This window comes from Polyodon spathula, chromosome 6 (genome assembly GCF_017654505.1).
Source record: "Polyodon spathula isolate WHYD16114869_AA chromosome 6, ASM1765450v1, whole genome shotgun sequence".
NCBI lineage: Eukaryota > Metazoa > Chordata > Actinopteri > Acipenseriformes > Polyodontidae > Polyodon > Polyodon spathula.
This window is the reverse complement of record NC_054539.1, coordinates 17571259-17586933: the sequence shown is the minus strand read 5'-3', so window position 1 is coordinate 17586933 and position 15675 is coordinate 17571259. Positions and strand designations below refer to the sequence as shown.

Here is a 15675-nt window from a genome sequence, read left to right as displayed (position 1 = left end):
GTGTGTGTGTGTGTGTGTGTGTGTGTGTGTGTCCCCAATCCACAGCTGTCTGTGAACTTTAGAAAGGACAATACGGGCACTGGCCTATAATCAAAAGCTATTGTTGGATCTCCAGCCCATGGTATGTGTGTTGGGGGAGAAGTGGTGTTTGTGGTTGGGTTCTCCTTTTAAAACCACAGATTATCTCCCACCTAATCTGCATCGCTGGCCGCTCGCTGATCTGAGTAATAGCCAAACAAAAATCTGCCAAGCTAGCACTGGTATGTTGTCCTTTTCTCACTGACCCGTGCACTCCCCTGCCCTCCTCACAGACTGTGACACCTGAGCCCTGGCAAGGCATTGTCATCTGAGTGTTGAGCACTAAACACACTTGTGCAGGGCTCAGCACGCCACAGGGTTGTAAACTGATTAAGATCAGCTGTGTCCTTTTACAAGAAGCAAACACACCACGCATGGATACTCGCACACGCAGGGAAATTATAATTCTCTTGTGAAGCGTTCTGCATTTCAGTGGCTGTACTTAACAAATTCTGTTGGTCAAACGCTTAGATCTCTGCTGTTTTGAAAGCAATGGATTTCCTTTCACAATGGAAAAAATAATTTGCCAAAGTGTCGATTTTTTGTAAAACTAAATTTAAGGGGTGGGATTTGCTTTTTCTTCAGGTTTTAAATAAATTGACAGTTTCCAGTTTTATAAGTATGCATATTATGTGTGAGGTTCACTGATATCAAAAAACATAAAAGAGAACTAGTTTTAAGGTCAGTGTTTCAGTGCAAGACTTTGCATTCCACTACATATTAAGGGTCCTATTTTTAAGAAATTATGAAGGTATAATACTAGACCAAAGTAGTATAATGACAATCAGAATATTGCAATGATTGTTGTGTTTTATTTTTTTTTAATTTAAATTTATTACAAGATCTTAGAAGATAGTAAACTCTTTTATTGGATCAAATGAACAAGAACATTTATTAAATTGCAATTCTTGGAGGTATGGTTTTATTTGAGGTATGGTTTATTTATTTTCAAACAATAAGCATAATGTATTTAAAGCAGGCAGATTAAATGTATGTGTTACTCAGATTATTCTTTTGGGAGGTGTGTGTTTTGTGTGCTAAGAATAGGTGTTCTGTTAAAGACATAATTTAATAAATTCCTGGCAGGAGAAAGCAGATGCATAGGAACTGTATATTGGTATACAGTAATGGAGAGGCTTAGGAAGGAGGACTGAGTTTTGAAACCTATGGTAGCCATAGAGTATAACCATGGAGGGCAAGATAACAGTTTCAAAAAGGTCCCTGCCTAATTTGAAGGTATGGGGCATCTATCTTTTGCCTTCAATTCATCCTGTACTTTTAACAGGACTTTTTAACAGACAGTACACGTCCCTGCCTCTGGGACTCTTCCCACAGAAAATCCTGATTTGGAGATTAGCGTGTTTGAAAGGGAGCAGCAGCTGGTTTCAAAATGTTATGTGGGTTGCTGGGTTGTTTTCCTGGAAAAAAAAAACTTGAGGGAATAAAAAAATAATTTAAAAAAATCTGAATATGAACTGAGTTAGGATATCCCCAAATCTGAACCCCAGCATAAGCAATCCAAGTTGTTTGGCAATCTGAAAGCGGCTGTGCAGATTTCTTGCGAAGAATGTGTTTGTTATTGGTGTCCTCCAATGGTGCATCTGGACTTTGCCACGTTTTATTGCTGCCTTGTTAAGCCAGCATCTGTTTTGTATTTCAGGAGAAACCTGATTCCAGCACCATGTCACTCCAGCTCCGATCCCAGATTGAAGTAAGTACTGCATTTTCACAAACCCAGAAGAAGATTCTGTCCTCAAAGCAATGTGTGACACGAGTCATCCCTGTGTACTCACTGCCATAATCTTCTTCCTCCACAGGAGTCTCTTGGTTTTAGCAGCACAGTGTCCACGCCAGAAGCTGAGAGGAAGTAAGTTTCTTCTGAAAACTGACACAAATTACTGATGAAGCTGTCAAGGATCATCGCTTTTCAAGCCTTTGTAAAAATAAATAAATAAATAAAAATTATGTAGATAGATAGATATAGTGTATCAGGACCTGTGGTAACCATTGTATATATATATATATATATATATATATATATATATATATATATATATATATATATATATATATACAGTGGCTTGCGAAAGTATTGACCCCCCTATTTTGTTGCCTTACAACCTGGAATTAAAATGGATTTTTTGGGGGTTTGTATCATTTGATTTACACAACATGCCTACCACTTTGAAGAGGCAAAATATTTTTTATTGTGAAACAAACAAGAAATAAGACAAAAAAACAGAAAACTTGAGCGTGCATAACTATTCACCCCCCCAAAGTCAATACTTTGTAGAGCCACCTTTTGCAGCAATTACAGCTGCAAGTCTCTTGGGGTATGTATCTATAAGCTTGGCACATCTAGCCACTGGGATTTTTGCCCATTCTTCAAGGCAAAACTGCTCCAGCTCCTTCAAGTTGGATGGGTTCTGCTGGTGTACAGCAATCTTTAAGTCATACCACAGATTCTCAATTGGATTGAGGTCTGGGCTTTGACTAGGCCATTCCAAGACATTTAAATGTTTCCCCTTAAACCACTCGAGTGTTGCTTTAGCAGTATGCTTAGGGTCATTGTCCTGCTGGAAGGTGAACCTCCGTCCCAGTCTCAAATCTCTGGAAGACTGAAACAGGTTTCCCTCAAGAATTTCCCTATATTTAGCGCCATCCATCATTCCTTCAATTCTGACCAGTTTCCCAGTCCCTGCCGATGAAAAACATCCCCATAGCATGATGCTGCCACCACCATGCTTCACTGTGGGGATGGTGTTCTCGGGGTGATGAGAGGTGTTGGGTTTGCGCCAGACATAGCATTTTCCTTGATGGCCAAAAAGCTCAATTTTAGTCTCATCTGACCAGAGTACCTTCTTCCATATGTTTGGGGAGTCTCCCACATGCCTTTTGGCGAACACCAAACGTGTTTGCTTATTTTTTTCTTTAAGCAATGGCTTTTTTCTGGCCACTCTTCCATAAAGCCCAGCTCTGTGGAGTGTATGGCTTAAAGTGGTCCTATAGACAGATACTCCAATCTCCGCTGTGGAGCTTTGCAGCTCCTTCAGGGTTATCTTTGGTCTCTTTGTTGCCTCTCTGATTAATGCCCTCCTTGCCTGGTCCGTGAGTTTTGGTGGGCGGCCCTCTCTTGCCAGGTTTGTTGTGGTGCCATATTCTTTCCATTTTTTAATAATGGCTTTAATGGTGCTCCGTGGGATGTTCAAAGTTTCGGATATTTTTTTATAACCCAACCCTGATCTGTACTTCTCCACAACTTTGTCCCTGACCTGTTTGGAGAGCTCCTTGGTCTTCATGGTGCCGCTTGCTTGGTGGTGCCCCTTGCTTAGTGGTGTTGCAGACTCTGGGGCCTTTCAGAACAGGTGTATATATACTGAGATCATGTGACACTTAGATTGCACACAGGTGGACTTTATTTAACTAATTATGTGACTTCTGAAGGTAATTGGTTGCACCAGATCTTATTTAGAGGCTTAATAGCAAAGGGGGTGAATACATATGCATGCACCACTTTTCCGTTATTTATTTTTTAGAATTTTTTTAAACAAGTTATTTTTTTCATTTCACTTCACCAATTTGGACTATTTTGTGTATGTCCATTACATGAAATCCAAATAAAAATCAATTTTAATTCCAAGCTGTAAGGCAAAAAAATAGGAAAAATGCCAAGGGGGGGTCAATACTTTCGCAAGCCACTGTATATATATATATATATATATATATATATATATATATATATATATATATATATATATATTAGTTTTAAAATCACAACCGACAAAATAGATGGCCAAATGCATGTCGAAACTGTGGTTTGGGGTGGGGAATAGGAATCGAATCTTTTTTTTTTTTTTTTGTCATCACATGTAGTCAGTGACTGACCAAAGATCCTCTCTGATTCAGCTCCTTGGACCAGCAACATTCCAAGTTAGGCTTTGTGTTAAACCAGGAAAAGACAAATGCGTCAGCTACTATCATGAATTCTGGACGCTTAAGAAGGAAGTGTTGGGTGACTAACATAAAAGTCCCAGTAACCCCCGCTAATGAAAACAGTGCTTTCACATTTCCCACTGACCTTGGGAGATATACAAACATTGAGCTTCCGACTTTTGTCTCTTCTGCTGGATGGGGTATCCTGACAAAATTAGAAAGAGAAAAAAAAATCCAAAACTAAACACTCCCCAACTACACACAAACATACTTGATCTCACACTTACGTAGAAGTACTATAGTCAGACTGCTAATATCTTCACACATACAAACACCAAAATAAATCGTATTAAACATAATTTAACATATTTTAATCACATAATGTCTGCCCTTTAGAAGATGACTGTATCTGGGGAGAATTTTGTAATTTGTACATAGGGATGAAATGATTTTTCGATAGTATGTGATTATGAAATTATTATATTATTTTATATATATCGTGATTACAAATATTCGTGATAATCGTATCGTTAACATTTTTTAATTATTCGATAATCGTAGAAAATAATAGTCACATACTCGCTAAACGTGGCTGGAAGCAGAACAGATGCTTTTGTCTCCAAATAAGGGTAGCATCGTCGGTGTGTGCTAGGGCTGCTACAATTAAATCAAAAAATCAATTTTTTGATCGATTCCATTCCTCATTAGATACATGGCTATAAATACTGGATAATCGATTCAATAATTACATTTTTGTAACACGCATAGTTAACAACATTTGTTTAAGTTTATCAACGAAACTGCACCGAACGCCCTGCCGTGCTATTTACAATATTTTTGCAACAGACAAGCAGTGGGCGTGCTCCTCTTCGCCTTCTCGTGTTAACTAGCATCTGATTTGCTGGTCCCATCCTACCAGCGAATCAATTTGGAAAATTCTTGGTAAGTACGCCCCTCTGTGTATTGACTGTGCAAAATAAAAACGCGCCACCTTGTATCCAGAGCAGGATGACAGGCATGTATTCCTGGCAAACAGCCTGTAAATAAATTGTGCACATTGAAAAAAAATGTACTGTATACAGTTTGCACTTTGGAGTTTCAAAAGGAACTGTTATGTAATGAATATTATTTAAAAGGATATAAAAATGTTCCCCTTAAATAAAGGGATCATTTTTTGCAGCTATTAATGATGGTAATATCAGGAGAATTTCATTAAGAGTCATTTTTTTCCTCCTGTGTGCTAGTAATTATTTTTTTTTTAATTCTTGCTAGACTCTTTCTCTTTTTTTAAAGTCTGTAGCTTCCTTGTGTTGCAGACCATGTCCTACAGAAAAAAAGACATACCAGTAACTTGTTGTTTTATTTTGTTTATAAAGTTAAAAAAGTAATTGAAAAATAACCACTACTATCGTGATGATCAGTGTATTGTGAAAGAGTGGGTTCGCAACTATTTGTGCCTTGGAAATGTACTATTGTTTCATCCCTATTTTGTACATACCAAATAGAGATCCCCTTCTAGATAGCTTTTATTGTCTACCGGATTCGCAGAAACATTTACTCATCGCAACATCTCATGCACATCCTGATGGATGTTGACGATTCCCCTCAGGCTGATCTATCAGTTCAGGGGAAACAGGGAAGACATGATACATGCAAATCAGTTATTTGCCAATGGAGTTAATTGTCCTATGTGTGTGGGTGTTCCAGAGGGAAATTATTAGAAAAAAAAAAATGCCTGACAAGCAGACCTTTGCCTGTTTTCAATGGCTAAGTCATACTTAAAGATTACAGCTGGCTAGGTATTATCTTTGGAACTGTAATGGGCCTGGGCTTGAATGACAAGGTGATATTGTCTCCTCTAACCCGTCACAGTGAAACAAGGACACTTGGAGAACTTGGTACTGGTAGCTTCCAGGCAGCAGTCATGTATCACTGGGAAACACTAAACAACAGCCAAGACCACTTTGATTAGCAGTATCTGTAGACCGTGTGCATCAGGAAATCCAGATAAAATCCTGTTACCTTGAACTCCAAATGCTGCATCCTGCCTCAATGTATTGGGATGATTTGCATTGTTCTAATGAGGATATACGTGATATTTGTACACAAACTGTTCTGTAACCAGAAGTCCCCTTGGCAGATGTGTAAGAGAAACACTGATGCTCCTGCCTTCTATGGTCAGCAGATAGCAGCTAACCGCTAAAATGAATCTAAAAGAGGCTGTGTTTTAAGCTTTTCTGCTGTGTCAATAGGGATTTTCATTCTTGGCATTTTTTTTTAAGTGTCTAAAAACAGTTTAGGTTTTGATGGGTGGTCTAAATGTTCTGTTTTTGTAGAACTTGTTTTCCAATAAACATGCTATAAACACTGTTAATATTATGCTACTTCATGATGTATGGATATTTCTCTCTCGCCAAGTACGATTTACTTCCAGATAGATAATCTTCTGGTTTGAACTGCTCTTTTGGGGGTGCATTACAAACTTTAAATTCAAATGTATTTATTCAACCAGGACTTGAGAGATGCATCTAATTTACAAGGGGGTCCTGGCTCATTGTCATAATTTAACCATCTGTTTGTTTTTTTGAAACATTTTCTGATAGTCCAAAAAGAGTCTTAATATTGAGCAACTATGACCAAACTGAAACTCTTAAAGTTCTACGACCTGGAATCCCGATCCAGACACCAGAACATCAGAATTGTCAGCACACCAGAAGGGGCAGAAAATGAACAACCCACGGAATTCATTGCTGAATTCATTCCCATTCTGTTAGGGAAAGATAACTTCAAGACACTGTTTGAGGTCAACAGAGCACACAGATCCTTAGCGCCAAAACTGGCACTGTGAGCTCGCTCACGGCCAATTATTTCAAGAATCCACTATCACTAGACAAAACAGCTGGTTCTTTGATTAGCGAGAACGCAATTTCCATTGCGATACAATGGCATGAGAGTCTTTATCTACTCTGATCTCAGTACTGAAGTTATGAAGTAGCGACAGGCATAACACCATTTGCAGAAAATACAAGGAGGCAGGAGTGAAGTGTGGTCTTCTCTACTCCGCACGACTAAAAATAACTGTCGGAGGAGAAACTCACATTTTTAACAAACTGAGGGAAGGGGAAAACTATTTTTCCAAGAACCTGGCATCAGGAGAGACTTTTGAGGAAGAAACTGCTAGCGGTTCTAGACTTCATCAGTGCAGACTTAAAAACTGCCTACAAATGGTAATCTGGACATTTTGGGACTTTCACCTTGTGGACTTATTTCTAGGGTTATTTTTGTTATTGCTGAAATGTAATTATTATTATAGGGAGTAATTGTTTGATGAAAAACTGACTCAGACTATGATCACAGCAGGTGAAATTTGCCCCATGAAAAGCTGTGCTGTTACATAACCCAGGTCATTCAAGCAGTGACAAGGTGACCGTAGTTTCTTGGAATGTGAAGGGATGAACCATCCTGTTAAACATGGTAAAGTGTTTGCTCACCTTAATGCTTTGTCAACAGATATGTTCCTTCTAGAAACTCATCTTAAACATACAGATCAGTTTCGAATACGCTCAAACTGGATTGGACAAATGTATCGATCAAACCTTGGGGCCAAGGCAAGGGGTGGGTGTTGCTGTTGTTTTTCGTAAAACAATGTCATTCATTTATAGTTAATTTTTTGATCCAAAGAGCCTGTATATTCTAGTGACAAGTACTCTTAACTCCATTCCGCTTACATTTGTAAATATTTGTGGGCCCAACTTTGATGAGCCATCCTTTTACCAAGAAGTGTTCCACTTAATTCTAGATGTTTCCCATACAAATTTGATCATTGGTGGCGATTCTATAATTGTACTAGACTCCTTTCTAGATAGACATTCTGCTCATCCTATCCAAACAACACTCGCATCCCTCGGGCACAGACTACTCTTTCTTTTCGCCTGTTCATGACTCTTATTCAAGATCAATTATTTTCTATTAGATACAAAATTAAACCACAATATCTTATTTTCAGATTATGCACCTGTGTCTATGACATTTAAGGGTTAGTAGTTTCGGGGGCAGTGATTGGAATTGGCACTTTAATCTTTACCTTCTCAGCGACCCTTCTGTTTGCCAGTGTTTATCTGAAAAATGTCACAGTTCTTAGAAATAAATGACACAAGAGATGTTAGTGATTCGACCCTATGGGGAATAGTGAACGTAGTATTATATCCTAGGAGCCACAAATAGAAAAACAGAATAACACTAAACTGCATGAGATTTGAGAATTCAATTGCACAGTTGAAGCATTCTTAGAGAACACACCCTCTTCCTTCTGTGCTTAGTAATATATGTATTTGATTGCTACTCTGAGATATTTAACAAAAAAATGGACCCTGAGCCTATACTAGCAATCTTAGGACTAGCAAACTCTGATTTTGCCAGAACTCAATTGGATCAATATGCACTCTCATTCGGAATGCTTGTATAGCTAGAGCCCCATGTTTTTCCCTAATACGAAATGGCACAAAGTAAAACGAAATGCAACATATAAAATGAAATAAAATGAAAAAAATATTAAAGCAAGCATAAAATGACATTTTTAAATTGGGAGGTTTATACAAAAAATACATTAAGTAAATACTTGAAATCGTAGTTGTCAAGGCTCAGCCGTTACCATGGACACGGTCTGAAGGGAAACAGAAGCTCTGACTAGCACTTGCGCAGGTGTATAATTGGAGCAAGTCTTTTGGGAATTAAAATTGTGATGGAAGAGACATTCCTTTCTAAAATGCCTAAACCGTGAATAACAATTAAACAACGCTGCAAAGAATTTGAGCATGAGGGGATGTATGCAGCTGACGGTGACAAAATAATGATGTGCAGATTTTGCACCTGTTGAAAGATACAGTCGTTAAGCATTAGCTGTTCATTCCTTTTGGGTAAATCTGGCTTGTTTGCTTGTATTTTGTATTAGTATGCTAAGTCTTTGTTTTATTTCAAGTGGCGCAAACTTTGCACTGGAGCAAATGCTATTTTGGTTTTGAATGAATTAATCTGCTTTGCTTATTATGATAGCCCAACAATAGTAGGGCAGTGTATGTATGTGTGTGTGTGTGTGTGTGTGTGTGTATATATATATATATATATATATATATATATATATATATATATATATATATATATATATATATATATATATATATATATATATAAAATTTTTTATGCCGGCAGTGTACATAAATGACATTCATCCGTCAATTAATTTTTCACCCCCTGACATTACAATGGTAATGACTGCGATTACTATTTCATACTATTGATTTAATAAAAAGACACGTTCCAGACAAACAGTCTTACAAATTTTTTTTAATACATACATTAATTTTGTACTACACATGATACGATATTATATATGTATATAAACTCAACAAAATATTGCGTGCACACTTTATTTTACTTCAAACACTTTTTATTTTTGGTATTTTTCATTTGTTATGTAAATGTCTGACCCTGGTCATAGTCAGTATTTACAGGATTTGCAACACTGGTCAGATTTAAAACACATATTTACGAGTGTTGTATTGTGAAGACGCCATATTTATGTTTGAAGGCACGAATTTCACAGACATGAAGCCTGATATACAAAGGCATGTTGGCCCATATTAGATGTTAGTTTAGGGATTTTCAAAGTAGGCACGTCGTTTGATCTTGGTGCATAGGTAGAGTTACATGTCTCTAGCAGAGATGTAAGGTAACTGCTGTCAACGTTTTCTCTAATTGGAAGCATTGTTGGTCCATTGGAAGCAGCTGACAAGGTTGGATGGGCTTGGCTCCTGAACTAGCTTTATTATAGTTCTGAGGAAGCGAGACACTCCAGCTGTACCTGCTGTGTGATTGAGTAGAGGACTTCAGTTTCCATTGCTGTCAGTTCAGTTTCTTTCATGAACAAACCCATCACATGTATAAGTTGATAATAAGCACTTACATACCCAAATTCTTCCCGCTGACAGGAAATTAGAGTGAAGAAGCCCTTATTTCTGTACAGTGGTGTTAAAGGAAACTCAGATTCTGGCATGCATCCCCCAGTATCCGTATATTTTGCCATCATGTGTGATTTGTCTCCAAAAAGGCAGAAAAGGCAATCTGAGTAGTGAGTAAGAATCGCATGTACTCCATTGTGCACATGCTCTCTTGCCATACAGTAAGGGTCCTTTGCAGTAGAGTGCATAATGTGGGCCTTTTAATATTCAAAACTGCTTGATGCAGGTTGTGGTCTGAAATATTCATTATCCTAATGTATTTATTGCCACATTGAGCTGACTTGTAATGGAAATAATTTAGCTGTTGAGGTGCTTTGTAGTGATAGATCACATTTTTATTCAAAGATTAAAGTCTTGAAGCTAATTGTTTTAGGTTTTTAAGTGTATGTATTTACCACTGAAGTAGAATGTGTATCTTGCAATTTAAGATACACATTGAGAACATTTTAATAGCTGTCTGTGAGTGATATGTTAACAAGGGAATTTCAGAAATATTATTTTCATACAGTTGAAATGTTCATTGCACTTCCAGGAAAGTTGTGTTTTATAAAACAACAAAAGTGAATACAATGTAGTTTTAAAAATATATTTCCTGTGACCTATTTAACTTAAATTTGTTACAGGTTAATTCATAGTATTAATGTGTAGTGTTAAAGGAAGATATCAGTGTTTCTATGCACTGAGAAGGGTTTTTCCCCTGCTTACAGAGCCACTGCCATGGCAATGTAATGATATGATAATTAAATGGGGGCCTCTTTGAGTTCCACGGTCTTTCTCACACTGATGCCAGCAATGTCAAGACCCTGTAGCTTTGTTTTGCCTTCAGGTTCATTCAAATTTGATATGAATACTGAAGGCTCATTTTCCTCTACACTCCTTCCTCCTGTTAGGTAAATTGTCATGTATTCAGTGTGTAACGTTTATAGGAGCAGGCAGTTTTTACACTAATTATGGTCCTGCCCCCTGGACAATACATGCATAATACTTCATTGTCAATCAACTCTCCAGCCTATTTTTGAGTTTTTGTTTACATTTTACAACCTGTCTCTTCCCCACCCCACTCTATGTATTTGTTTGTTTATGACAGAGGCGTAGTTGAAAATACTGATTCAAAATGTGTTTTTCTATTTGTATAAATTAATAGTAATACATTTTGTAAAGCATTTTTCATAAGTAAATTGATTTCCTGTAAGTCAGTGTGTAATGTACGTCAATTGTTGAAGCATGTATCTTAAATCAGGGGGTTTATCAATCTGCCCCTGCATATAGAGAATATACTTCTTTAAATGTAGTCCGTTCTGTTTAGACATGCCATTGATAATTTTTGTTTATTTCAGTATGCAAAGGGCATTCTGTCTGCTAACTGCAGTTGGTTTGGTCGTAGGAATGCTTTATCTCAGTCTTTCCAAGGCAGTGGCAACATAGAACACAACTCAATTAGAGGCTGCGTATCAGTCCACAATAAAATAGACTTCCCCACCCCCATTGGAGTGAAATGGCTCTTGGCTGCTAGTCAGTGCGGAATCTGATGCCAAGTGTCACTGCATCATTAACTTTCGGGGTAAAGTTAGCAGCACATGAATGGAGGAACACAAATCACTGGTATTGTTGAGAATCCTAACTTTTACCCAGCAGAATGGGACTGTGAGCAAACTGGGCATAAAAGACGTATTTCTCAATGGATAGATAGCCATACAAATGAATACCCAGATTAGAAAGAATGGATAGAACATTGGATACTATTTTTTGTTTAAAATGTTTAGCGATTTGCTGTTACTTTTAGCAGTACGAAGAAGTTGCTTGAAAATGAATGCAGTTACAAATATCTTTCTAGTTAACGCCAATAGCAAGAGGTAAGTGGCAAAAAACCATTGCCGTATTATGAATATGGACTTGAAACCTATTCAGTTTATCTTAATTTAAATTTGCTGTAGGAACTCTTGGTCTTAGCAAAGTTTACAGATGGCTTGTTCCAGATTTTTTTCCCCACTGCTACAGTTAAAAACTTTACCATGCAATACTGAATTACATATATTCATAAAAAAGTACCTATTTTTTTGTACAAAACTCTGTTGCATTCTCACAGCGAAAGGGTTGTTTGCATCTCTGAAATCCGCTTTATATATATATATATATATATATATATATATTATCAGTCAGTGCTTGGAACTGGACACTGACCTGTGATTGGTTAAAAACTCATCGTAGTCAACCTCATTAACTATTGCCCGCACATCTTTACACCATTCAGACGTAGTCAGTATCTGTCATGTGATTGGGGAAAAGTTTTTCGGGAGGTAAAGGCCTCCACTCCACTATTTTACCTCACTTAAAAATGGACACTAAAAACACTGAACTAAGACGACTGATTCTGTTTTTAACTTAAAATGTTTTGTATGATGTCTTCTTTCTTTTTTGAACTTCAAACTTGAAGTATGAACTTCAAAAGCATTTTCTGTAATTTATTTACTTATTTACTTATGCTGTATCAGCTATATTTAAACAAAATACTGTAAAGCCATAAATATTAACAACCACAATATTTGGCGAGTCACACCCATAAAACCTATTTTGCTCCAGAAATGTTGCAGACCGGTTGCACTGGTAGTAGTATATTACTACATTATATGTGCAGCACTGAGATATTCATGACAAAAAATGTTTTAGGTTTTTTTTTTTTTTTTTTTTATATGCGAAAAAACCTATAATAAAAGGCTTGCAAATATTTATGGCTTTACAGTATATAAAGTCATATTTGCTATCCAACCTTGCCTCATTATTTTGACTGATACATTAACTATGTACTGCAGACTCAGCACATAGTGTAAAATTAAATGCCCCTCGGGAAGACTATTATTACCTCTAGGGTGCAATGCCCTCAACCTGTGGCTTCGACACACACACACACACACACACACATATATATATAAATTAGTACTGCATGGTGGTTTAGTTCCCTGAGCTTTAGCACACATTGACTGTGGTATGTCTATTGCTGGAGACCCTATCTGCTCAGGAACTACGACTTGCACAATGTCTGATCCCTGAGGCAATTATCTTTTCACCCCATGGGATTGAATTCCAGTTTCATTATGGGTTTATATAAGGGCTGAGTTGAGTCTGGACAACCAATTCAAATGGTCTTTGAAATCTAAAAGGAGGTTCGTGTGCTTACCACCAGGGTAGCTGGTCCTTTTAGTTCAGTAAAGCCTGTTTGGGTTGTACAGTAGAAATCCCCTTAGAATCCATCCTGGGGAATAAATTGAATTGAACTGTTCTCTGCCCATCTCCAAGTTTAAGTATCACAAATAAAACTGAAATATATTGCCCAGATCATTTTTACAGAACTCATTTCACCAACTTTTATAAAAATGTCTGAGGCACAAGAAATTCCATTAACGGTTTTGTTTGTTGTGGAATATTTGGATAGATGGATCCAATCTTCTTTCTTATTTTTTTATTTTTTTCATGCTGAACAATTACCCGACTGCCTGGTTGTTACAGCTTTTTGAAAAGATAAGTGTAGAATTTGCTTAGCAAATCAAATGAGTAATCCCTAGAAAATTGCTAGGAAAAACTAAAGCCTCAAGTGAAAAAGGGAGAAATCTTAGCCCTCAATATGCACAAAAGGTGCCAGCAACCTCTGAACTGTGGAAAAGATAACCGCTGAGGAATGATGGTTTCCTAATGCAAACAGGATCGAGCCCTTTTTCTATTTTACTTAAACAAAATATTACAAGGTTTTACTATGCAACAGAACAGCCATTGACAAATTACTGGTAGTTAGATGACCCATGGCTATATATATATATATATATTGTACACACACACGCATACACAGCTCTGGAAAAAATTGAGACCACTGCAAAATTATCAGTTTCTCTGGTTTTACTATTTATAGGTATGTGTTTGGGTAAAATGAACATTTTTGTTTTATTCTATAAACTACTGACAACATTTCTCATTCCAAATAAAAATATTGTCATTTAGAGCATTTATTTGCAGAAAATGACAACTGGTCAAAATAACAAAAAAGATGCAGTGTTGTCAGACCTCGAATAATGCAAAGAAAATAAGTTCAGATTCATTTTTAAACAACACAATACTAATGTTTTAACTTAGGAAGAGTTCGGAAATCAATATTTGGTGGAATAACCCTGATTTTCAAGCACAGCTTTCATGCGTCTTGGCATGCTCTCCACCAGTCTTTCATATTGATGTTGGGTGACTTTATGCTACTCCTGGTGCAAAAATTCAAGCAGCTCGGCTTTGTTTGATGGCTTGTGACCATCCATCTTCCTCTTGATCACATTCCAGAGGTTTTCAATGTGGTTCAGGTCTGGAGATTGGGCTGGCCATGACAGGGTCTTGATCTGGTGGTCCTCCATCCACACCTTGATTGACCTGGCTGTGTGGCATGGAGCATTGTCCTGCTGGAAAAACCAATCCTCACAGTTGGGGAACATTGTAAGAGCAGAAGGAAGCAAGTTTTCTTCCAGGACAACCTTGTACTTGGCTGGGTTCTTGCGTCCGTCACAAAGACAAATCTGCCCGATTCCAGCCTTGCTGAAGCACCCCCAGATCATCACCGATCCTCCACCACATTTCACAGTGGGTGCGAGACACTGTGACTTGTAGGCCTCTCCAGGTCTCCGTCTAACCATTAGACGACCAGGTGTTGGGCAAAGCTGAAAATTGGACTCATCAGAGATGACGACCTTACTCCAATCCTCTACGGTCCAATCCTTATGGTCTTCTGCAAACCTCAGCCTGATCTTTGCTTCTCATTGATGAAGGGCTTTTTTCTAGCTTTGCACGACTTCAGCCCTGCCCCTAGGAGCCTGTTTCAAACCGTCCTCGCCGTGCACTTCACCCCAGCTGCTGTTTGCCATTCTTTTTGTAGGTCACTTGATGTCATCCTACGGTTGCTGAGTGACATTCGAATGAGTTGGCGGTCATCCCGGTCAGTGGAGAGTCATTTTCGCCTTCTGCCAGTCTGTAGCTTTGTTGTTCCCAATGTGTGCTGCTTGACCTTGTTCTTATGAACCGCCATCTTTGAAATTTTAAGGATGGAAGCAACCCGACGCTCACTGTATCCCTCTGCCAGTAAAGCCCGAATTGAACCCTTCTTTTCCTCACTCAAAACTTTCCTTTTCAACTCTTTGGGCATGGTCAATAGTTATTTTTTGATTCCAATTACTTTTGAGGTACTACTAGCACTGTTTTGCCATCCAGCTGGTCCTATTGCAAGAGGATAGTGATGACCACAGGAGTGGTTTTTATACTTTTCCTCGTTAAATAAGATTTGGTTCAGGTGATCCCCTAATCAGTACCTCATTCAGTAGAATGAGGTGTGCCTGTGTTGGAATTCAACAGACACTGGAATGGAATGGCTGCCATACATGTAGAGATGCTGATTTAAGAAAAATTTGCAGTGGTCGCTTCATTTTTTCCAGAGCTGTATATATAGACAGATGCCACTTATTAACAACCTCTCGGTTCCCAGCAAAAAGTTGTCATTAACCAAAAGTTGCCAAAATGTGTTGTACTTATAAGCAATTCTAAAGAACACAATTTTTAAATAAGAAATTGTCGGACGTTTGTCTGCTTTTTGCAATGTACCACCTCCCGCTGTAAATCCATCTCA

General features: G+C 37.8%; 1 protein-coding gene across 5 annotated transcripts in view; it reads left to right on the top strand.

The window, feature by feature from the left end:
• Positions 1 to 15675, top strand: part of LOC121316947 (SAM and SH3 domain-containing protein 1-like) — a 330556-nt gene that overhangs the window by 286090 nt on the left and 28791 nt on the right. For all 5 annotated transcript variants that reach the window (XM_041252344.1, XM_041252345.1, XM_041252348.1 and 2 more), the window contains exons 3-4: positions 1739 to 1789; positions 1896 to 1945. In XM_041252344.1, coding sequence (XP_041108278.1) covers positions 1739 to 1789; positions 1896 to 1945 — 101 coding nt within the window. The remainder of the gene's footprint in view (positions 1 to 1738; positions 1790 to 1895; positions 1946 to 15675) is intronic.